Source organism: Bactrocera tryoni, chromosome 5 (assembly GCF_016617805.1).
Source record: "Bactrocera tryoni isolate S06 chromosome 5, CSIRO_BtryS06_freeze2, whole genome shotgun sequence".
In the NCBI taxonomy this organism is placed as follows: domain Eukaryota; kingdom Metazoa; phylum Arthropoda; class Insecta; order Diptera; family Tephritidae; genus Bactrocera; species Bactrocera tryoni.
Genome location: NC_052503.1, coordinates 52,386,560 through 52,412,539, shown reverse-complemented (window position 1 = coordinate 52,412,539; position 25,980 = coordinate 52,386,560). Strand labels below are relative to the sequence as shown.

Below are 25,980 nucleotides of genomic sequence, written 5' to 3'. Positions count from 1 at the left end.
TGCCTCCCAAGTGTTCAAGCAAAACGCGGGAGACTGTTAAGTTGTTTTCACCATCTGCTATCTGAGTAAATGGTCACTTCTCTGAAGGAGGCCGCACTCCGGAGCAGTAGATCTACTGCTACCTTAATGGCTGCAACCTCGGCTTGGAAGACAGTGCAATACTCAGGTATGAAGCTGGCGTAGATAGAGAGCTCCTGACAGTAAGCCCCTCCACCAACCTTCCCCTTAAGCTTTGTCCCATCCGTTAAAAAGCTCACTGGCCCTCTCCTTCGACGGAGAACGAATCGCCAGAATTCGGTTTGGCAACTCCATGATTCAAATTTTCCGGTATGAAGTCAAAGTCTATGAGGATATCCGAGTGTTCAGATACGTCCATCCGACGAATGTCTACGGACGTTAAGGGCCATGTTTGGAGTGAAAGCACCACACATGCTATTGAGCGCCGACTGCTACTCAGCTCAGCTGTTTTAGGATGCCTTTAGGGCTGTGCTATATGCAGTAATTTTCCTGTCGCAACGCATAAAATACCATAAAATAAGGTCAAATCCAATAAAACTTTTAAAACACATTGTCGATCATTGATATTTTAAATTATTTTACTCTAATTATTCATTACTCTGACACCATGTAAAGTTGAACGCTGAAAGTTTTGTTATTAGAGATGAGTTTACACTAGATATATTCCTTAGATATGGAAGACAGGACAATAAGTGAGGTCGAAACATCAAAAAAGTAAGTGATCTGATCTGAAATTAAAAATATAAATAACGGAGCTTAGATAGTTTTTGTAACCTGGTAAATTTATTCTTTCATTTGCATCATTTGAAAGAGGTATTTACATATTTCATTCAGATCAAGAAGTACAGACTGACTTGATAATGGGTAAGGCTGTTCAATCAGTCTAAAAACATCGAACTTTTAATTTTGACATTTCAATTGGAATGAATACAAATCAATATAAAAACAAGATAAAACGTTAACTTCGGCTGCAACGAAGTTAATATACCCTTCACAGGTGTATTTCTTTTATTAACTATGTGTGCAGTTTGTATGGAAGCTATACGCTATAGTAATCCGATCTGAATAATTTTTTCGGAAATTATATTATTATCTTATTACTGCTTATGTAAGTTAAGTTTCATGTCAAATTTCGTGAAGATACATTGCCAAATGTGAAAGTTTTCCATAGAAGCCCTTGATTCCGATCGTTCGGTTTGTATGACAGCTATATGCTATAGTTAGCCGACCTGAACAATTTCTTCCGATATTACATTATTTTTATGAACAATAACTCATACCAACTTTCGTGAAGATATATCGTCAAATGAAGAAGTTTCCCATGCAAGCATTTGATTACGATCATTCAGTTTGTATGGCAGCTATATGCTATAGTTAACCGATCTGAACAATTTCTTCGGATATTACATAGTTGCCTTAGAAAATAATCTATACCAAATTCCGTAAAGATACATTGTCAAATGTGAAAGTTTTCCGTACAAGAACTTGATTCCGATCGGCAGTTCCGACAAATGAGCAGCTTCTTGAAGAGAAAATGACGAATGCAAAATTTCAAAACGATATCTTAAAAACTTAGGAACTAGTTAGTATATATACAGACGGACAGGCGGACAGACGGACATGGCTAAATCGACTCAGCTCAACATACTGTTCATTTATATATATATTTATAGGGTCTCCGACGCTTCCTTCTGGGTATTACAAACTTCGTGACAAACTTAATATACCCTGTTCAGGGTATAATAATAGTAGCATGATTATAAAGACGGATTATAGTTGGTGGGGCCGGAAAACCAATGTGAATATTCTTAAGAGAAGGAAATAGGTAAAAAATTTTATTTCATTCTAAAGTTAAAGAACTTAAATATATGATTTGATATGAAGTATATATTATGGAAGGTTTTAGCCTTTTCATTTATTATTTCAATTAGTCTATGGGTTTTTTGATATATTCTGAGCAATACCACGAAAAAGCAAAAAGTAGCGTTCTGTTAAAAGTCGTAAGACTATATTTAACGTTATTTAATTAATTTCGAATTTAAGTTGGCACTTTTTCATAATAAAAAAATAATTAACTCTATAAAATAATAATTAAAATACACTCATAAAAAACGACCTTTACTAAGAATCCAATAAGATGTAGATACAAGAATCCTCTCACAAAATTTGTGTATAAATCAAAATGAGAACATAAACCGAGAAATTGCAACCACACACTTCCGTCCCTAAAGTTTGCCAAACCAGTTTAGTCACACATAAAATACGTACATATGTACACACATACATGAGATTTTAACTGTCGCCAAAAGGGGCCAACAAAATGTGACGCCATTCACATTGTGAATGAATTTTGCAGCATCCTCCTTGTTTGTTGAATGAACTCATGAGCAACAACTGCCGAAAGGCTTGAAGCGAATACTTTCAATTTTTATGGCTGCAATTAACAAATTTGTGAAAGAGTGTACCGAAAAAATTACTGATCTATTCCGCTTGTATTATTTTTTCATATTTTTATTTAGTCTGCTTTTTGGTTCTTTTCGGTTTTATGTCTTTTTCTGCTTGAGCAATACATTTTCACACTATTACCGCATTTGTGACGCCAAAGATGACAACTTTTATGTAACAGCACTTTTTTAATCAACCGTAAAAAAATAAAATTGTTGAAAAAGACTGCAAAAATAAAAAAATAATAAAAAATATTAGGAGTTGTTAAAAAAATTCGAATAATATTTTATTGGATTGGTTAAAGTTTGATTTCAAGCAGAATCTTTCGGGTTGTGTTGGAAGTCGCATTTTCGAGGTTCAAACTTTAACGCTATTCATTCCTACCGCAAATGAAGACGGGCATATAAAAGTGTTTTCCACATCTCAAAGTGCTTTAACCAAACAAAGTATGAGAAAACTAAGTTCCTAGCACCCTTTGGCCTCAGTTTCAGAACTTCAAATCACTTTTTATACCAAAACCGAGAATATTCATTAATATTGTATTCGAGGCCCTATGGAATCACCATTAACTAAAACCCCAAAATAATAATTTTTTATTTCTTTTTAATCCCAACTACTGAATTAAAAAATAAAAAAGACAAATTTTAATTCCAAGCATACATACACATGATTAAAAAAGAATAGAAATTGCTTTAGAATTAACATTTTCTTGTTAGCGTACTTCATTCATATCATAAAATAATATTTTCAGTTTTTAATTCCAAACATCTGGGAAATCTAGTTTTTAATCCCGATTTCTGGATTAAAAATTAAAAATCTAGTTTTTAGTGCAACATTTTTGAATTAAAAAATTGGCAACCCTGACCTAAAGAAATTTGGAGATTTTTCTAAGTTAATTGGAAATTTATTTTTTGAGCGCATTTATTGCTGAACAACCCACTGTTTCACACAAGTAAGCAAGCAAAAAATCGACTGACAAAAAACAACTCCACCAAAATTGCTGCAATTACTTACAACACTAGAGCAAGAATTGGTCAACAGCCAACAAAACAACAACAACAATAGTAAGTCAGTCAGTCAATCAGCAAAGTCGAGCGAAACTTGCTGTCGAAAAGCGTTCAAATCGGCCGCCAAGCATCTTCCCTGTGCCGCATTGTGCAGTTAACTCAATCGACTGAGACCGCTTTGGTCCAGCCTAGGCACCTCATACTGCACCTCACCGCACTTCATTGGCTTACGCTGTCGCGGGTTCGCTCGCTCGGTGACAACGAAAAATAAGATAAATTGACTGGCAAGAAAAAAATGTCTGGCACGACAAAGCAAGCAAAAGACAGCACATGCAAAAAACAACAATAACAACAAAAGCGAATGCGAACAAGAAAAATTAAAATTGAAATACCAACAACACAATAGCGAGCACCGAAAAGGCCAGAGATACAACAAGCAAAAGCATGCACAACAACAAAAGCAAATTAGCGTGCAAAAACGGCAAACAACGACCGGAAATGTGTAATAAAATTTAAATGTTTCTTCATGATTTCCCCCATTTTCGACTTTTGCTGGTTTTTTGCGTTCGCTTTTTTGAGTTGTCCATTTTTTGCTGAATTAAAATGTTGTAGTTGTTGTCGCTTTTCGAGTGTGCTCTGTCTCTTTCGTGCAATCTTTTTTGTTGCTATTATTATTTTTTATTTATTTCTTTGTTTATGTTATACATATTTTTTTCTGTGTATCGCGGATTTTTCCCTTATTTTAGTTCCACAAAATCTACAATGAGCCAAATGACGCGCGGCTTTTGCAGTGCAGCGAGCTAGTAAGTCTACATTGAATTGTGTTTAAAACGCATGCGCAACCGCTTCCAACGTCACGCGATTGAAGAACTCTGGCAGCAATGTTTTTATCTGAGGTGATACTGCATAAATATATATGTAACTATTTATTCCTTATATACAGTAGAGGCCCGCTAATCCGGACATGGCCTAATCCGGTTTCCACTGTAATCCGGACAGGGTTAAAAAACTCAACATTTCTATTATGTCCCTTGTAATCCGGACCGACATTCTATATCCGTATTCTCTAATCCGGATCACATGTTTATTATTCACTATATTCGCTTTTATGCTTTATTGGTTTAAGTTTTTTTTTTTGTTTTTTTGGAACATGTGTATTATTTGTTATAAAAAACAAACAGAAATTTATAAATATTTTTTCATAATACATAGTTCTGATATGTCTTTGGTAATCCGGATTTCCTTATATTCCGGATAGGGGCCGGTTTTAATTGATCCGTATTAGCGGGCCTCTACTGTAGTACATATATAAAGTATCCCGGACGCAGGCAGAATGGGCTGCAATTCACAAACTCGGCATTATAGAAAACCGAGACTCAGATTACCTGTGGTTTTTCATACACTTTTTCTAATTTCATTGAAATATTTTTGCATTTTGTTAATTTTAAGGTTGATATGGGTGTATAAGTTTGAAGCTCACGTAGATTTCCCAAATTAAAATCTGTCGTGCCACATCTTTATTCCAGTTTTTTGATTTCGAAAGGTGAATCTCAGTTAAACCACTAGCAAAGGTTCAAATTAGCAAAACAGTAGACAAAAACGGAAACGGAGTGTCAAACTAATACTTTTTCTTGGACAAATATCCAGAACAAATTTATATCCTTACAAAACATTTACGTTATTAGTATGGTCCCCAGGACTTGCTTTTCTAGAATTCTGTACTGCTGTTACGAAAATTAAATAAATTACAAATATAAAATTTTAATATCAAAAAACCATAAACATACTCTGAAAAATACTAATTTCTAAGAAAAATTTTGAGAAATAGAATAAATAATTTTGAAAAATAAAATGTAAAAAATTAATATAAATAATTTGGAAGACTTAAAATTTGAAAAAATAGGAATGAAACAAATTTTTAACTTACTATTTCATTTCATAAATAGTTCAAAAATATTTTACTGAAAAAAAAATTAAGAAATTAATATAAATAATTTGGAAAAAGTAAAATTTAAAAAATTAAGAAAGAAAAAAAGTTTGATTTATTATTTTACATAAAATAGACAGTGAACTATTTCATCTCACATAAAATAATAATCCAAAATTTTTTTTCCAAAAAATTCTCATGGGAAAAATTTAACAAAATGCATATTTGTGTCTGAAAAAAATAGCTCAAAATTTGGATCTGAACAACTTAAAATCATTTGTATTAGCCATTTGCCCAACTTGCCGTTACTTGAATTCAATTTTACCAAAATCAAAAAACAAATACAAAAAATATATAAATTAATTATTCAACAACTAACACCTGCCAACAAATTTATTTCGTGTTCCCACAATTCGCTGTCCATTCCCTAAATCTGAAATTTCTCATAATGTGGTACACCAAACATACATATGTATGTATGTACATAGGAGCAGAACACAAAAACAAAAATAATTCAAAATATTAACTACAACGCCAGTACAGCAAGTTGATATCTTGTCTCACATGTATACACATACATATATAACTGCATTTAAGATTTCTCAGTCCAAATTTTCGGCGAGACTTGCATTTTTCCCACTACACAAACATATCAGCAACAAAAACCACTTACACGCTCGCTCGTTCGTTCATTTATTTGCATCCATTCATAGCATTTCGCTGAACGCAGCGGAGCAGCTTGGCGTAATTGTTGCTTGTTGCCGTGTTGTTTATGAGTCCTGTCCAACGATTGACCGCCTCTCTCTCCCCAACGTGTGCACACTCGCACACACACACACACACCTATGTAACTTTGCAAATTTCCACCTTCCTGCCCACACATACGCAGCAACCATTTATTTCCCCCGGCTTCCACTTCCATTTCCACTTTTGCTAGCTTAAGTTATTGTTGTTGTTTATTGTTACTCGTACTCCTGCTGGTTCCGTCCTTTCTTCCATTATCTTCATTAAATTTATTTGTCAGTACGTCAGTATCGCGAGTTCATCTCAGCGTTGTTGCTATTGTTGTTGTTATTTGAGGTTCTTCATCTGCCAAAGCCCAGCTCCAACTCTTCTCCACTTCAACTCGCATGAGTCGCGCGCAACTTCCTTCGCTCGCCAGGCTTGTTGTTTATTTATTGTTTTATCGTCTGTTACCGCTGCGTTGTTGCATGTTATAATTTTTTGCTGCTCCTTTTGCGGCAACTGCAACTTACGGCTGCGCGCTGCTCGCTGCTCGCTGCTCGCAAAATCCAGTAGCCGTTTGGCAAGTTTCTTATTATTATTGTTATTACTCGTATTCTTCCCGTGGCCGCTTTTGTTGTTGTTACTATTATTGTTGTGTGTTTTTTGTTACTTTTGTTTCTTATTTGAGTACAACATCCCATCATTCGTTCAGCAGCAGCTGCCGCTGTTTGCTGTTTATTGCTATCATCATCATGGTCATTGCACCGCCTCTCTGCGCTCCACTCCCCGCTCCTCCTGCTCTCTGATCTTTCGTCTTTCTGGTTAGTGGCGCACTACGCCTTTCATCTTTCTTCCTTACCATTTTTTACGTCTTGTTTTGTATTCACGCTGCGATTCGCCAATCCATATGTTCGTAGCTTGTGAATGAAGATTCAAGATTTCTGCTCAACTCGGTCCCTGTCGCGGCAGCCGAGCTTGTTTCCTTTTTTACAGCCCAATATACACTCGAATCGCCAAGCCGCCATGTCGTTGGCTCTGCACGCCGCCACCAGCCGCTGGTGGAGTATCATACTTTGGGGTTAATCCATTTGCTTTACCACTTGCACTGTTTATTAGCGCTATCCGTCCCTTTACGTGATTAAATGTGTGTCTGTTGGTGTTCGGGTTGGTCTTCTTGCGTCGCGATCTTTTCCACTCGTATGCGGCACTGTTTTTATCGATTATATCCGCCGTCTTGTCCCCGTACTCGTTGCTATTCTCTTCGTACTTGTTCGCTTTAGCCAGAAAGTGATTCTCTTGCCAGCCGTCCCGAACTTCACAGTAAATTCGACCAATGACTATCTAGTCAATTTGCGTTGGCGGCGTTGTTCGAACTGTGTCTACCCGCGCTTTGTTGTCTTGCACTCGTTTACTCTGTCACTGTCGCAGTTTACACAGCCAAATTGTTGCTTCTTTCCGTTTGCTTATATGCCATTTTTTCAAATAATTTATTTTTTTATCTTTTTCATTAATTCCATAGAAGCCCTCAATTAAATAGATTTTTTTAGTCGACTTTTATTTTTTTCTTTTCTCAGAATCGTTAGAAATTAGATTGGCTACACATTTTGTATTCTTGGATTTAATATTTGACTTTATCACGTGATAATTTTGAACCGACCGCCACTTCATTATATCTGCAACAAGGAAACAAAAACGAAGAATCGTAATAATATTTCAAAGACAACCTACTTTCCACCACAAAAACAGCTTCTCTGAAATAGTTATTTTTTGAGCATCGAGTTTTCGCGGAGAAAATACGTAATCAATTTTGAAGAAATAAGATATATCTTAGTTGTAAGATGCTAACTCTATAAATCCAAAGTGAATTTACTGTTGAATAAACCTCAGATTACTAGATATCAAATGCTTATAAGTGAATTTTACGTTAGAACTTCGAGACTTTCATTTATATAAGGGTTTGTTTCAAAGCATAATCAAGAGTACATTTCTTGGAAGTCCAGAAGGGTTTAGGGTATGTAAAAACATGTTTCCGAGGTTTTCATACGAGTATAGTGAAAGCGGTAAGCCACGTCGGTAAATCGAACCAACGACAAGTGCAAGTCTGATCAGAATTGAAGATCAGTTGAGACATATCTGACTCAAAAACTAAGTTTTAATATGAAGTGTCAATTGTTCCGCTCTGTTTTGATTAGAAAACATCCTTGACACATCTATTCTTCTATCATAAGATTTTTAACTTCATAATTTTAGAAAACTCTAGATCTCGAGTTAAAAAGTATCGCACTCAATCTTAAGTTTACACGCGGAAACACCAAGGATTTAAACACGTTCTTCTACTAAGGAATAAGATGAAAAAAGTATGTTTATGAAAATTGTACTTAGAATTGGTTCCCATTAATTGATTTCCATTGAATACTCCTTTAACAGGAGCTTGTATATTTTTGAAACTTGTAGATGGATAATTGGTAAAGTTCTGTTAGAAGCTTACTGTCTCGATTCCATGTCAAATAGCCTTGATAGACGGCAGCGTTAATCCGGATTAACTGCAAACTTAATCAGATCTAAATTTGTAGGTGACAACGTCTGATTGTGTTTAACGTGGGATACAGCTGATTGTCATTTTTATAATATTTTCAATGAAAATGGATAGAAGATACACATTGTGGTTGTTAGCCGACCAATTTTTACAAGACCATTTTTTATTACAAAAACATATCAACGCGTTATTTTTAAAAATGTATCATAACAAACCATCATAACGTAAAACTTCTTGTTCTTGTTCTTGAAAAACAGCTGTCAGTGTTGCTTGTTTTTCATTCACAATAGATGAAAATTGGCCATTTTTAACAATGTTATCAACGAAATCGCGGCTAACTCTCTAAAATTTTGAGGAATAAATCTGAGTTAGCAACGGAGTTATCTTCAATAACTCCTGTATTAAAACTGCATTAATCCGGATTAACGCTGCCGTCGGTCAAGGCTAAAGATAATACGCATGTTTGATGTACTTGCGAATATTTCTACTATCCAATTGAGTTTCAGAATTTGAAGTACATTACTTCCCTTACTTCGACCGAAAATATATTAAAGATACTCTAGGCCATTCCATTGGCTGCAAAGCTCGGGTTCATTACGTATGCATTAATTTAATTCCAAGTTACTTATCGTTGGAATTCACGCTGAAATACCGAGTACTGAGCGCAACACAAATAAAGGGTATGACTATATATACATATATATATGTGAAGCAAACACATTCCTGCTGGCAATATAAACGCCAACCACCGATACATCTTCTCCATCCACCAAATCGACCAAACAAACTGTCAAACTGTTGCACGTCGCACGTAAGAATCGCTTTGGACAGACCACAAACAAGCATGTCCGGTATGCATGCAAAAATGCAACAACGCCCTTCCTTCGAATATTTGGAATTGATGCAGCCATACTACAGCCTCCAGTGAAGGTCTCACATAGCAGCCTGCACTATACATACAAAGCGGCAAATTTTAGGGCCACTACTTGCAGCAAGGCAGCATGAACGTTGTCTACTACATACACTCACTCTAACTGCTACCTGCTACCCAACTTCCTGCCTTTATGTTCTGCCATGGCATCCATTGAGTTGCGCTGCCGGCCACTTTGCTCCGCCAGTGATTCCATTGATAATGTTGATATTTATTTATGCCTTTACAGTCCTTTTGTTGTATGCTTTGTAAAGTCAAATACCTTGCTTAAAGCCCTTAGTGGAGCATTCGCTGTGGCATGCCGGTGATGCAATGTGTGGCATCCGAAAGAAAACCACACATCTGCGTGAGGGGTGGCCGATAGCCGGTGCACGGGGCAGGCATCAAGGTTGTGCTGCAAGGCATGGCAACAGATCAACTCTACCGATATGCAGGCAGTGCAAAAGCAATGAAATAAAATGCGATGTGCGGCGAATTTCCGTTTGCGCATGCGTGCACGCATGGAAAAAATTGTGAAATATTTATGCGCAGCATCAGTGGACGGGTGTCGCCGTAAAGGAGTTGCTGCAAATATGTTGTGCTACATTTAGTGATTTTCGTGCTATGTGAAGAATTTTAAGAAAAGTGCATAAAATACGGCATAAGAGACACACCACTGTAGGCCCCGGTTAAAGTAAACACACGAGTGAAAATAATCCTATTTTGGTACAACAAAGCTAAACCCAACAGGTTTGAGTTTAATTTTCATACTCACTTAAACTCCAGAATCTAACTATCTTAGCCAATTAGTTAAATGATTTCTTTGATTCTGTGAGAAATTGGAAAATAGTCTTAAAAAATTTGTTCAAAACTAATTTAGTAACAAGGAAATAAAAAACATTATTCTCTAGTCACTTGTCGATATGAGAGACTAACTTTCCTTTACCGGACGATTCATAAGTGCCAGGAAATTTCAGAAAGGGGATAGTTCAGAGACAGTCGCCATAAAGCTTCCAACTCTGACTTTCTTTCTAATTCCAACACTATTCATTGGGTATCCAAATTTTATAAGTATAAGTGCATAATTCATATGGAATAGGATATTCGAGTACGCGTATGGCCCTAGGCAAATCCTTCTCAATCTATTCAATTACAAAATTGTATTTATTGATAGTTTGGACTGCTGAAACTTGATCTAGAAAAAATTATTTTAGGAATTTAGTTCCAAATATTAAATAGACAAAAGCATACATTGTTGCATTTGTATTAATATCCAAAGACAAATATAGCCTAGAAAACTATATATATACTTGTATACTTACCTTTAACCTTTCTTTATGTTGGTCGGAACTAGCATCGAACCAAATATTGAGGGACAACACAAGCATACAGACTGCTTTAAAATTACAAATTAATAAATTTTTTTGCGGATGAGGGGTTTCCACCTACCGCATCATCAGTGCTGCCGTCACAGCAACGGTATGTGCCACTTGCAAGTCACTAAAAACCCCTCCTCTCTAAAGAACCGTCGTCTACTCTAGAACCACATTTGCATTGCTTCAGAGTGGCATTCCAAATTTCTTATTGAGAGATTTACATGAGCGCACCTGCGTCCAGGTCCCGCTTTTCTGCGTAGCAGAATTGTTGGGAATTTCTGGACAATCTCCCACTCTCCAGCATGACGCTGTTTAAATTATCCACGTATATTAAGCCAAGCTGGTCTTCTACGGCGATGCGTTCTCGTTGCCATTGCACACATTCAAAGAAAGTGCATTCAGCGTCTTCTTCTGTCGCGTCGTTGTTTAGGCATGACGGCTCTTCGACTTTTCCCATTCTGCGGAGGTACTTTTTGAAATATCCGTGACGGGATAACAGCTGAGTTGTGTAAAAATCGACTTCTCTGAATTTGCGGCTTATCCATAAGTTTAGGTCTTTTATTAGTGTATTTAGCGTCCATATGACGCGACTCTCATTATCCCATCTTCGTTGCTATGCGCCTATCGTGTCTTTCTTTATTCGGTCAATTGCGCTTTTGTTGTTTTCGGATGTTTTCATTAGCTCCCACAGCTTTTTCCTTTCGTATACCAGAAGGTCAATTGGGGCATTACCGCTTATAACTAATATTACATCGCCTGACACTCTTCGGTAGGCTGATACAACTCTGAGGGCTGCGGTGCGGTACACTCTGGCCACTACCTTACGCCGGTTTTTCTTTTTAAGCACATCTGCCCAGATCTCAGCTCCGTATAATAGGATGCGAATTGTCGTCGACATTAGGAGCTTGTGCGAGTCGAGTCATGCTTGTGTTCGTATCATGACCTGATTAAGCTTTCTTCGCGCTTCTTCTGTGTCTCGTGCGGTAATTACTGCTGCAATGTCGTCCGTGTAGCCAATTAAATACGATTCGTCTGGCACTTCGAGTTTTAGTATAGCGTCGTAGCTGATGTTCCACAGGTCTGGCCCTAGCATGGATCCTTGTGCTGCTCCTGATGTGATCGCTCTCTAGTTTGGTACAGCAGTTTTCTGTTACTCTGTTATTACTAAGGTACTAGGGTAGCTTCGCACCACAGCTCTGAGGAAGTTGAAGATTTTGAAGGCGTTCCAGACGTCTAAAGTCGCCTACAACACTATCTTATGAATTTATGCCATCAACGCTGTGCGGCTTCTACACTTTCAATGAGGCATTTTATAAAGTTGATCTGCCGCGTCTAAAGCCGTGTTGTCTAGGGGAGAGTCCTTCAGCTGCATTGATAACTGTTTCGACTCTGGATTTAATAAGTAGCCTCTAATAGAGCTTTCCCGCTGCGTCAAGCATACATAGTGGATGGTATGCTCATGACGAATTGGGAGCTCCATCAAATTAATAGATTGTATTTCAGAATAAAATTATTATTATTTCTTTTCAATTCTCCATTTTTTTAAAGAGTTTTTTCTTTAAATAACCATAACTAAGTATTTCTGCAATAAAATATAAAATTAATTTATTTTTTTTACACACTTTCAATGTAGACCTTTTAAAATAGCAAAAAAGCGACGCTCGCTTTAACAATTTATCGCTACTAAAATACTTTCGAAAATCATCGATCGAATTTCACGCTAAACAAATCTTTTAACGAAGACACAAATCTCATTTGAATTACGTTATTAATTTGTGTGTGTTTTTAAAATCTAAAAATTATTGAAAATAGTTAGAAACCAATATGATGCAGTAAGTAGTAATCATTAGTGAGTAATTATTACCATACAGCAAGTAATCAATATAATAATGGGTTGTCAAAAAAGTCTTGCGGTATTTTTATTGAATTTTTTTTTTATTGAAATTGAAATGAATTTTTGATAACTCATGCCCAGCTCTTGACCGATGCTACGGCTGCTACTATGCCGGTCTCTTTCGACCAATTCAGCGATTTTATAGCAATTTTCCACGACAGGCCTTCCGGAGCGTGGCGCATCTTCGACCACCTCTACACCAGAACGAAAACGTTGAAACCATCGTTGTGCGGTGGAAATGGAAACTGTATCGGGTCCATGAACTGCACAAATTTTATTGGTGGCTTGAGATGCATTTTTGCCTTTATCGTAGTAGTACTGTAAAATATGCCGTATTTTCTATTTATTTTGCTCCAAGTTTTCGACGCTATAACTCACGAACGACTTTAAAGAAACGTGTTAGCGCGTGAAATGAGCTTTCCAAAAAGGTATAGCATGACCGGATGCGACGAATAAAACTAGAACTACGCGCTTTCAGCGCCAACTAGCGAAAATACCGCAAGACTTTTTTGACAACCTATTATTAAAAGCACGAACCCCAATACTTCGACTTCTTACGAATCTTACCAGCAAACCACTCATAGAATGCATCTTTATTGCTACTTAAAATTAATTTTTATTCGAAAATGGTTTACTTCTATTTGACCTGCTCGTCAACATTTTGGATTTCAACATTCCACGTTTGCATAACGTTATTATTATAATAAATCTTTGTACTGAAAATACGTATTTCCTTATGTGATGCATATTGACCAACATAGGGGTATTTTGCTTCAAAGTGTTTTGGAATTTCAAAAAATGTCACGTACGTATAAACGAGTACATATAGAAATATTGTATACTTGTGCATACACACATATGAAGCGCGTACATATTTATGCTCGATTTATACATATGTATATACCTATATACTCGTACAGTTCGTTTAAAAAATCGTTGTAGGTCATAACAGTTTTGTTTAGGGTTAAACTCTTAATATTTTAGTTTCTGATTCTATACACAGCCTCAAATTATAGAGAATTTTCGCTTATTAAGTTAAATAGCTAGCAATTCTCAGAATATTTTTTAGTTGAAAGCTATAGGAAAGCATTCAACTGGAACTCAATTAGGGAGTGGCCAGATATATAAATTGTTCGAGAATACATATTAAATCTTACTGGAAAACATTTAGGAATTCAAATTAGACCCTACTGAGAGGGCTACTTTAGAATCAAATTGGCGGCTTACTTCTTCTAGATTACGAGTTCTTGACCCCGTTTGATCGAGAACGCTGTTTCGTGTTTTTCCCTATACGAAACAGAGAGGTTAGAAAAAGCGGCGAGTTACCTAAGTATTTTCTAGTCGTTGTCTTTCTTCAAGCCCCTTACCATTAAAAATAATTAACATCACTTTTCAAAGGTTTATGGACGAAGAAAAAAACGATATAATAGTAACCACTCAAATTGAAAGAAATTCGAGTTTTGGTTATAAAATGGTTCTATATTGGTTATATCTGACAGCGGAAGCTGAAAATATTACGCCATGTACATATATAGTGAATCGCAAGCAACAAAAAATCAATTCCGATTTTTTGATGATACGTTGTTTTGCATTTTAGATGACGATATGTACAGTAGAGGCCCGCTAATCCGGATCAATTAAAACCGGCCCCTATCCGGAATATAAGGAAATCCGGATTACCAAAGACATATCAGAACTATTTATTATGAAAAAATATTTATAAATTTCTGTTTGTTTTTTATAACAAATAATACACATGTTCCAAAAAAACAAAAAATACTTAAACCAATAAAGCATAAAAGCGAATGTAGTGAATAATATACATGTGATCCGGATTAGAGAATACGGATAGAGAATGTCGGTCCGGATTACAAGGGACATAATAGAAATTTTGAGTTTTTTAACCCAGTCCGGGTTACAGAGGAATCCGGATTAGGCCATGTCCGGATTAGCGGGCCTCTACTGTATATGTAAATGATCACCGTGACGACCTGAGATAACAATTTAAAACTTTGCTAACGTCCTTTTCTTTCCAAGAAGCCGTTTTATCAGTGCCACTGATATCAGACCGCCTTTGTACTTGTATATAGCGACCATACAAACTTATCGATCATCAATTAAGTCCTTGCTATAAAACCCTGCGAAGGATATTGTGAAGGAGGGTTAACACTTTTTCTTCTTTTACTCGAAAAAGCTATATGTTTTATGAGTTAAAAATCTGTTGTTATATATTTTTCAAATAATTACATGTCTAGATATTTTGAGAATGAGATATATCAGCAATTTTAGCGCCTCATTATCCTCTTTCGCTTATGTGCGTCTTCATAAGTCTATTGAGAGCAATAAAATAATACCAAGAAGTGGTAATTGTTATTTTTTTGTTTTATCTTTCTTACGCGTGCAAACCGTACTATTTAGATCATAAGCACTTTTATTGTTGTTATTGGTATGACTTTTTGACTGGCGTTTAAACAAAGTATTCACACTTCTGTCTACTAGAAACCATGACTGCCGGCATAACTATAAGTATATAAGCATATAGATGTGTCGGCACTTATGCACAGGCACAAAAGTGTATATGTAATAAATGTATGTTTGTATGCTGCTTGCGTGTAAATTGCCTTTTTATTCCATCATAATTTTTACACGCATCGCGGCTGCAAAAAGGCAACAAAAAAAATTAAATTTAAATAAAGCGAAAGCAAAACAACAGCAAACACACGCACAATACACATACAACATAGTGGCAGTGGTTGCGAAAGGTGGGGCACGAACGTGTATATGTACAGTATGTAAGCGAAAAAGTGGAAACGCCAAGTGCAAAAAATTAAAGAGCAAAAACAAAATAAACTTAAAAAAATCAAATGAGAAGGCAAAATAAAGTCAACATGTTTGTTGAAATTTTGATTGCCACCGCTGTGGCGTTGTGGCACGGAGCAGCGGAGGAGGCGCGCGTATTGTGGTAGCAAACTGGTTTCCTTTCAACTTGATTTCCACTGGCTTTTTACTTGCTTTTTGTTTTTGTTTGCAATTATACCATTTCTTTTAACTTTTTACTTATATGTATGTATTTAGTTTTAGTCTTTCTTCTGTGTTTATTTCTATAATTTTGTATGTGCGATTTTAACTCAGTTTTCTGATCGCTCTTCTGATGTGCTTTCCTTGTTCTTGGCTTGTTGTTCATTGTGTTGTTCTTTGTTTATTATTTATGTGCCGATTGTTGCTTTCTAACTAAAATACTATATACTGACATGTTAATTTGTATAAATGTATATAAATATAGTTCTAGCGTCTATATGTACATGTGTATGTATATTTGCGTAATGTGCTCAGTTTACTTGCTTTTCTTTTGTTTTGGCATTTTTAATTGTTTTCATAGTTTTGTTTTTATTAAAATTAAATTTTAGGCAAAATAATATAAAACCAAACAGCATAAAATATTAAAACGTGTTACAGTGAAAATATATTAAAATATAAAAAGATACCAATAAGTAAATGAATTAAAAAAATATATATAGAAATAATTTGCAATAAAAAAATTTTGTTTTTATTTTCATTCATTACATTTGCATAAAATATTATTTTTTTTTTCAATTTAAATTTTTTTATTTAAAATATAGTTATTTTTTTATTTTCCGATCTTATATAATATATTTTTTATTTTAAAAAATTTCTTTTTCAATTTTTTAAATGCGAAACGATTCAGTGTAATAAATATCATAGACAAAATTTCTTTTATTTCTTTTTTGTTTCTTTTCAGTATTTTTAATTATAAATAATACATTTTAAATTAAAAGTTCATATAATTAGTAAGAAAAACCAAATATAACAGATATAAAATCAGTCTACATCGAATATATGTAATAAAAAAATTTACAAATCAAAATAAATTATAGTAAAAAATATTTAAGGAATAAAACAAAAAACAAAAAAAAAATAACAAATGAATTCGTGAAAATAATTTAAACAAATTTAATTTAATTAAAAAATTAAATGTAAAAGAAATTGAAAATTATGTAAAAATTGGAAAACTACAATCGCTGTAAAGTTAAAATAAAAAATTATGCAAAACAAAAAAATTTATATAATTCTAAACCATATTAAAAACAATAATTGAGAAAATTATATTTAAAATATAAAATATTTTTAAATCTATTAAATATAATCTAATAATTTAAATGCGAAACGAATTCAGTGTAATAAATATCATAGACAAAATTTCTTTTATTTCTTTTTTGTTTCTTTTCAGTATTTTTAATTATAAATAATACATTTTAAATTAAAAGTTCATATAATTAGTAAGAAAAACCAAATATAACAGATATAAAATCAGTCTACATCGAATATATGTAATAAAAAAATTTGCAAATCAAAATAAAATATAGTAAAAGATATTTTAGGAATAAAACAAAAAACCAAAAAAATAACAAATGAATACGTGAAAATAATTTAAAAAAATTTAATTTAATTAAGAAATTAAATGTAAAAGAAATCGAAAATTAAGTAAAAATCAAAAAACTACAATCGCAATAAATTGCATACATAAAACAAAAGACTTAAGCAGCGAACTTTTGTATTTTTTATCAGTATTGATCAGCAAGAGCAAGAGTTTATGTTCAAGAATTACAAATTCTTCACTTTATTTTTGTAATATTTAGAATGTACAATGAATTTTTTTAAATATGACTTTGTATTAATTAAAAAACAACAAATAACTCTAACAGGCAACGCGCCATAGCGTAAATTTTTTCCACTTAATTAAATCAAGGCAGTTTTCGCCAAGTGCCAGTTAAATGTTGAGCTTTTACACGCCATGAAATTTTGTGTACTCTACTCATGTGACGACGCCCTTTCACATAGCGTATCATGAATCATAACGCCCACGTTTCGGCCTGACAGTGATTGCTTGTTGTTTGTTTTTATTATTGTCACTTGATATTGTTTATTTTTTTCGCATTGCTTTGTTGTCTTCGCAATTTTCAACTTGCGTCCATATATATTTTTATATTGCTGCTAGGAAATATGCGCAAACATGTCTGAATGGCAACCAAAACAACAACAACAGTAACGTCAACAGCCATCAACAACCAACAATCAACAGTCAACGTCCAACGCCAAAGCCAAAGCCAAAATCGAAGCCATTGACGTTGCCCGCGCCGCCGCTCTCGACGTCGCAGTTGACGTGTTGCGAGGCGCTGTGATGAATTCTCAATGACTAGTTTCAGATTTATGTGCACACATTGTTAATTTTTGTTTATTTTTGTCCGTGCCATTATATAATTACATTTGTATGTGCCTTTCAACTGTAAAAATGCGATTTAGAAAATTTAGCTTTGGCAATAAATGGCATTCTCAGCGCCCACAGACACATTTATATAAGTCTTTATTACATACTTAGCACTTACCTAATACGCCCATTATTTTCTTGTAAAAAATTTAAATAATTTTTTAAATTTAACTCCATTTTCAGAGGCGCGTATTTCTTCAAAGGAACTGCCGACCGCGCGCTGGCGCCGTGAGCGACGCTCGCGCGCTTGTGAATACCCCACTATAGGCAGTGGCGCGGCAACTGCTGCCAGCAGCGCCTCAACCTCAAGCAGCCTCTCGCCGGCGGGCACACCACCACCGCCTGGTGTCTGCGCTGGCGGCCTAACATCGCCGGTGAGCGCGCATCATCATGTAGCGGGCTCGCTGCACAGCGGCGTACCGCCACCAATGTCCATTATGATGGCCGCGGCGATGCGTCCACTTTGTGAATCCACCAATCGTCCAACTCCACCGCCTTCGAACTCCTCAGCGGCGGCTGCGGCATATCATCATCAAAGCGGTATGGAGAGTCCCATTGATATGTCAGTGTCATCGTCAACGCTAAAGCATCGCTCCTCACCGCCACCGCCGTATCGCGCGCCTCTACCAGGCTCCACATATGCCACCGCGCTCGCCCGTCCCAGCGTAATTACACAAGCGCCGTCGAAACGAGAACGCGAAAGTGAACGCGAGCTGTTGGCTAATCGTGAGAATGATAATCGCAGCAATGGTAAGTATTTACGCTGAAGCACATAATTGAATTGTACTAATTTGAATTATATTTATCTACAGAATCCGTTTCGACTTGCGACACGGTCATCGATGAGCATTTTCGCCGCTCACTGGGTCCGAACTATGCAGCACTCTTTGGCAAAAAGTCACCCGGTCACAATCCAGGAACACCATCGCTACAGCCGAGCGCAGTCGCTATGACAACAACAGCGGTCATCAATACGCCCACCCCCACACCACCACCAACGCAGCCGCCTTTGGCACCATCCTCATCGTCATCGTCACTGCCACAGCTACAGCCGCAGGCACTGGTTGTGGCACACGGCTCAACGCCAGCCGCATTGCCACCCTACCATGCAACTGTCGTCGCGCCACAAGCGCTCATCTCACCAAAGCCGGCAGCGGTGTTACTTTCCCCGGCCGCCATTTACGCGGCTGCGGCTGCAGCTGCTGCTGCACCTCCGCCACCACAAATTGATGCTCTATCGCCGCATCATGTGGAGCATGTGATGGCTGTCGATTTGCCGCCACCACAACAGCAACCATTGGCTTTGTCCACTACGCAACGCAGCAATACGCCGCAACCAACAACACCAAATGTTGATGTTGGTGGTCCAGCAACGTGTTCATTGCCGTTATCACCAACAAACGCCTTACAAACATCACCGCCACCACCAGCATTCCCCGCGGTCACACTGCGCAGCCAGACATCAATGGAAGCACACTCAACAAGTAACTCGCGCTCACCAGTGGCAACGCCGCAACAATCACCAAATTCTATAACGGCAACGCCGACAATGGTGTCCTCTTCGACGCCCCAAACAACTACGCAGACAGCAACAGCAACCGGTGGCTCTGCAACGCCGCCACCTATAATGCCGGCGATTATGCGCATCAAAACCGAACCGGGACTGACGGCAACAAACACGCCGCCAGCTTCACCAACGTCGACCTCATCCCCCACCAGCATTACAGAGGTGACTGCTTCCGTGGATGATCACTTCGCCAAAGCGCTGGGTGACACTTGGAAGAAGTTGCAGGAGAACAAGGAGGTGCGCAAGTGAAATACAAGGTGCCGCAGGAGGCGAAAAAGGTTTGAATACGTAAATGAAGAGTGAGAAGGTGTGGGCGTTGCAAATGTGTGAGAGCATACCAGTAAAAGAGCTGACTACATGTGAAAAAGAAAAGCAAAAGGGAATAAAAAAAATGTTTGAAAAAAACCGGTAATTTAATAGAAAAAAAGAACAAATAAAATGTATAGAGAGATAATAGAAACACTGGAGTTACAACTCTACAATACTCTACAGCGAATTCCCAAACGTAAAAGTGAAAATGTATTAGATCCTTTGAAAGAGTCTTCTATCCTAACCTATAACAATTAAAAAAATTGTGCTGTCAGCATAGACTATAAAAGATAATTTCTTTGCTCTGGAAGTTTGGAGATTATAAGCAAAACTTTAAATTCAAAAACAAAAAATCAAAATATAAAATATTCAAAAATAACGCATATCTATAAACAATTAAAATAAATATACTTTAGTGATAAAAGCTTGTGGAAATTCTAAAACAAAGAGTACATCATGACAAACTCTAAGCTGCACTTACTAATATTTTAAGTGCATATAAGAAATTTAAAAACATAGCATCACAAGAACGACGTACTTTCTTTAGCCCATACATATTTTGAATCGTTCAAGCAAATGCTTTAATTTACCACTGGAAATGATTCGTTCAATTTCTTAAGTATTAGAGGAACATCGAAATGCTTGTTGGATAAACCATATGTTTCCTATTTGTACATCTTCACATCCAAATTAATAGTTATTGAAAAGTAAACAAAACCTGCTGATCCGTACACTAATGTAAGTTTGCTTGAATGTCAGTTGCCAATGCAATACTAAAATAAACATTTCATTTGGAATATTTTTCAGAAATATTAAAATCAATTATACTTCTTACTTTTTTAATTTTTCTTCTTTTTTTCAATTTTTTTCCAATTGTTCTGCATTATAAGTTCGACTCGATTTTATCTATTAACTATTATCATGCCATATACTAAAAAATTGTTCCCTTGCGTTTCATTAAGGTACCTCACATACAATCACCACTCATATGGAGTAAAGACAGCCAAATGTTCGAAAATCCTGTTATTAGTTATATGCGGGCTAGGTCAAGTGTTCACCCAATTTTATCCATTTTAGGCAAAAAGATACACTGTTGTGAGTAAAACAAGCTCTCTCAATTTTATTAAGATACCTCACATATTGGGCGATACAGAGTATGTGGTATAAAGTCACCAAGAAATTCCAAAATCTTTATATTAGTTATTTACGCGATTCAATCCACTTGTGGGACACAGACATACAGTTGAATTTTAATTATAAATCTGACACATTGACCAATATTTTTGGTAAAAAGTCAAGTATAAGTACTGAGATCCAAATATTCAGTACCTAGAGGCTTGAACAGTTTTTATTGGATTTAGACAATTTTAAGCCATAAAGTGACATACTCTAAAGGGGTTATACCGTTATATGTATTGCTTCTTAATTTTTACACTCGGAAGGAAAGAATCAGATGGAATTTAAAATTGTGTTATATGGAACGTAGGCGTGGCTTGTATCCGTTTTCGCCCATTTTCACACTGTAGCATAAAAATGGAATGCCACATATCAAATTTGATATGTGTTTCACCTAAATGTGGGCGATGCCATACCCAACATCCAATTTTGACCCTGGCCCCATTAACGACCTGTCAGTTTCATATCTTAATTTAGTGCTTAGCATTGTATAAGTTTTCGACTAATGGCGTTTTGTGGGCATGGCAGTGGTACGATTACGGCCTTTTCATTCCCTCACGCCTTTTCCAAAGACCATGTGCACCAAATTTCATTGAAATATCTCAATTTTTACTCAAGTTACAGCTTGCACAGTCAGACAGACAGACGGACGGACAGACAGTTACTCGGAACTCAACTCGTCTCGTCATCCTGACTATTTATATAATAACCTTACATCTATCTTGATTATTTTCAAGTAATTCATATACATATGTAGGTGAACAATATTTAACTCTGTAGCAACATGTTGCAAGAGTATAAAAATACATAAACAAGAGCAGTAAAGAAACAGGCCTACTTTGACATTTTATGACTTCAGGAGCGGATCGTTAACTTTATTTAAATTATACCGCGAATTTAATTTATTAACCAAATATAAGTAGATAATTTTGTTTATATACAATATCAGCATTCCAACAGCGAGATTTTTCAAAAATTCAATTCACAAATTTTGTTAATGCAAAAAAATCTATTTTTCCAGCAGTACCAATAAAAGTATGTGCGGTTAATTAACCATTATATAGTACATACATATATCAGACAAATTAGTGAGAGTGATTATTGAATTCGTTTATTAGATGCATACATATGTATGTATCTTTTCATCAATTTGTGTGCAATGTTTGTAACCCGAAACTATTAGCAACTGCACGGTACCAAATTCAAATGTTTATTGGTTATATTGCTACTTCCTTCAACTAATGAGCAATATTTTAAAACATTGCTTTTTACATTTTAATAACTTCTTGCATTTTCGGATTGGTTTAAAAATATGGATGATTATTAATTGTATGCAGATGCTATATTTCTTATATTACAAATATAAAACCACTTAGAGAAAACAATAGTAGCAACTGACTACAAGCATATACCATATTTAAGCAATAAATAAAACTCTCTAAAAATGTTGTAAACAAATACAAAAAGAAAAACAAAAAAAGTAACTATAACCGTACACTAATTGAAATTAAATTTAAAAATAATATTCAACTGGACTAAAGTCCTACAAAATTTATTATATATATAATAAAATAAAAATATAAATATAAATATTAAAATTAAAATTAAAAATAATTAAACAAGTAATTAGTTATTGATTTATAAAAAATAATTAATTAAAAAATATTAATAAATTTATAAGCAAGAAAAGTAACTGTATAAAGATCTCATTGAATGCAACTTTTGTGAACAATTTAATAAACGCAGATTTTACGTAATTATTACTAACACTAACACAATGGCTTGCAAAAAAGCATTAAAAACTTAATAAAATTGTATTTACATGTTTGTATGCATACATATGTACATATATGTATATGCGTACAATATAAACTCATATTCGTTTCAATTTTAGTTTTATTGTATAAGCTGGTATGGTGATTTATTTGAAAAATTATTATACTATTATTTCTCGATATACTTTAGGGTTATGTAGATTTACGGAGAAAACAAAGTTAATATTACAAATGTGCATAACGTCACGTTAATTATTTCTTAAGCAGAACCAAAAGAAAACAATACAAATACGTGCATAAATATTAAAAATTAAATAAATTAAAACAACAGATACGTGTACTAAATAATAAATATAATTATAAAAATATCTATGTAACACAACTACCGTTTCTGCAATTGATGCACATTTACTTTTTTCACATTTCAAAATTAAAGGTATACGTAGTACTGAATGTATGTAAATAAATAAATTATAGTTGTTACTAATATGAGTATTTCTTAACTTACAAAATATTTTATATCGAAATAAAAATAAAATAAAAACTGCTTAATAACTTCATATAATATATAACTGCATATACATATGCGTTTGTGTATGTTTAATTAAGAATATATACATTTTAATTTTGCTAACAAATAACTTTCTGCAAATATGAAAACAGTTTGAGTTTATATAAACATTTTTTATGTGTGAAAATAAATATTAAATAATATCTTAATAAGATGATCTACAACACACATATAGTATATACATACATGCATTATTCATTATGATTGCTTAAGATTTCGTATACTATTAATATAACTAGTAGTAAGCGTTGGCCAATGTATTCCTATTATTTTGATAAAATAAAAATTCAATTGCTTTATAAAATAAAACAAGTTTTAAATATGAGAAATAAACTTGTTTAATTTTTTTAGTTATGTATTACTAAGTGCAAAAAATATTTGTATACCTATATTAAAGAGATATAATTGGTTTGTTTATTAGTTGAAAGTAATTAAGCTGAAGAGGCCAACAATTTTGATTTCGATATTTTAAGAGCCACACTTAAAGTGAGATACTAGAGAAAGGTAAAAGACATTATCTACCAGCAGATTTGGTCAATACAGTGCCTTACGGTCCAAATAAATCAAAAATTAACAAAATGGCGTCGTTTTAAAAAAGTTGAGTTTTACCCAAAATTTTGACCATTTTTGGTCAGAACCTGCCCAAAACAGAGATAGCAATTAGATGTTTCTCCGAATGAGGAAAAAGTTTTTGAAGATAAGCTGACTGAGTTCGCTGACTGTTCCTCAAAACCTATTTGAGATGTCGTTTTAAAATTTTAGTATGTTTTTTTTTAAGGTCCGTCGAAATACGATCGGTCAATTTCTCGTTCATAACTTGACGAAAGCAAATCAGAAAATTGGATAAAGGTCGTTTCGAGAAAAAGTTTAAAGTTTCAACAATATATATTTATACCTGCGAGCTTTTTAGAACACTGTTATTCAAAAACTATTCAAGATGCGACCTTGCCGATTTCACAGGATATTGATTTTTTGAAAGTGTCACACTGGTATAGATCCTTAATTAACTTAAACAACTCTACATTTTGCATTGATTGAACTTTGGGCAGTTAGTTGACATAAACCTTGCTGTTCTAACTGTTCGCTTGTCAGTTTTACTGCAATTAAGGCCCCTATACGGTTTTCATCCAACTGCATTTCGGTTGAAATTTGGTATTATGGCTTTCAACTCCACCCGCCAAAGAAATTTTCGTGAAGTCTTGTCAAACTTCAACGTTTTTTAGTATTACTGAAGTTAAACATTCATGAATTTAAGAAAAATATTAATCAAAAATGAAAATGGTTAACTTAAAAAGGATTATTTATAACTTCAAACTATTTTAATCAATTATTTAGGGGTTTCACGTAGTCTCATAAAGTTATAAGTTATAACGATTCGAAAACATAGCGTTCAGAGTTGTATTTGCGTATGCAATCCAACAACAAATTTTTTTAACTAGTATACAAATTTATGATTTTACGATGCTTTATGACACGTTGTGAGTGCCCCAATTATGTACAAAATCATAGAAAGTTCAAAATTTTGTTGAGCTCGTGGAGTCAAATTCCAAAACAGGACGAACAAGCTACAATTTGAAAACATTTAAATAAAATTAGAGGACTATGGGAAGCGTTTGGAATAAAATTAAAATTTTTAAGCGTATTACTCCTCTTCAGTCATTGCTGTTTTATCCACAACGCACAAAAAGGTTGCTTCAGCCTAAGGTTAAAATTATTTAAAATAAAAGGAAATGGGCAGTTTTTGGTAACATTCCTTCATCTCATTGAGTAAAACAGCTAAATGATTCCTCAAACGCAAATAACTTACGAATCTACAATATATGTATGTATATTATTTAAAAGCCATTTAATAGTCAACATTTCGTGAGTGATCACAAAGACTTTTTTCTTATGTGAAGCACATACATATGTCATCGCAATATATGTAATTCAAAACTAATGTTAGTTTTTATAATTATTCACTTTTTCGTGAGCAATCACTAAATTAAATTGTTTTAATTTTTTGGTTAAAAGTTTGATTGTCTGTCAAATATTCATCTTTTAGGTTGACAACACAAATGAAGGAAACTTCGACTGAAAATAATTGAAAATCGTAATATCAAAAAGAGTTGGGCTGATCTGAGAATAGCTTTAACTTCAATTTAACCTAGTAGAATTGATGACCGTAATGAAAATTTAAATTTGCTCCTACTCTTTTAACAATTTGAATATCACTAACTTTATACAGTGATGTCAAAACAAACTTAGGCAACCTTGCCATATAAGAAATCTTGCAACGAAATTAACAAATTTTAATAATAATATATTTCGAAATAATAAGATAAAAGTAATTTTTTATCAACAAATTTCATTAATAAAATCGGAAAATTAAAATAATTGCTACCTCACTTAAATTAATAGTCAATCTTAACCTTGCTCGTTTTGCCACAACATTGTAAAATTCTCAGGTAATATAA

General features: G+C 34.6%; 1 protein-coding gene across 1 annotated transcript in view; it reads left to right on the top strand.

The window, feature by feature from the left end:
- The window catches only part of LOC120777246 (proline-rich protein 36), a 40,463-nt gene extending 19,213 nt beyond the window's left edge, over window positions 1-21,250 (top strand). Inside the window, exons 2-3 of the mRNA XM_040108437.1 lie at window positions 18,310-18,876; window positions 18,939-21,250. Coding sequence (XP_039964371.1) covers window positions 18,310-18,876; window positions 18,939-19,942 — 1,571 coding nt within the window. The 3' untranslated portion in view covers window positions 19,943-21,250. The remainder of the gene's footprint in view (window positions 1-18,309; window positions 18,877-18,938) is intronic.
- Window positions 21,251-25,980: the final 4,730 nt, after the last annotated feature.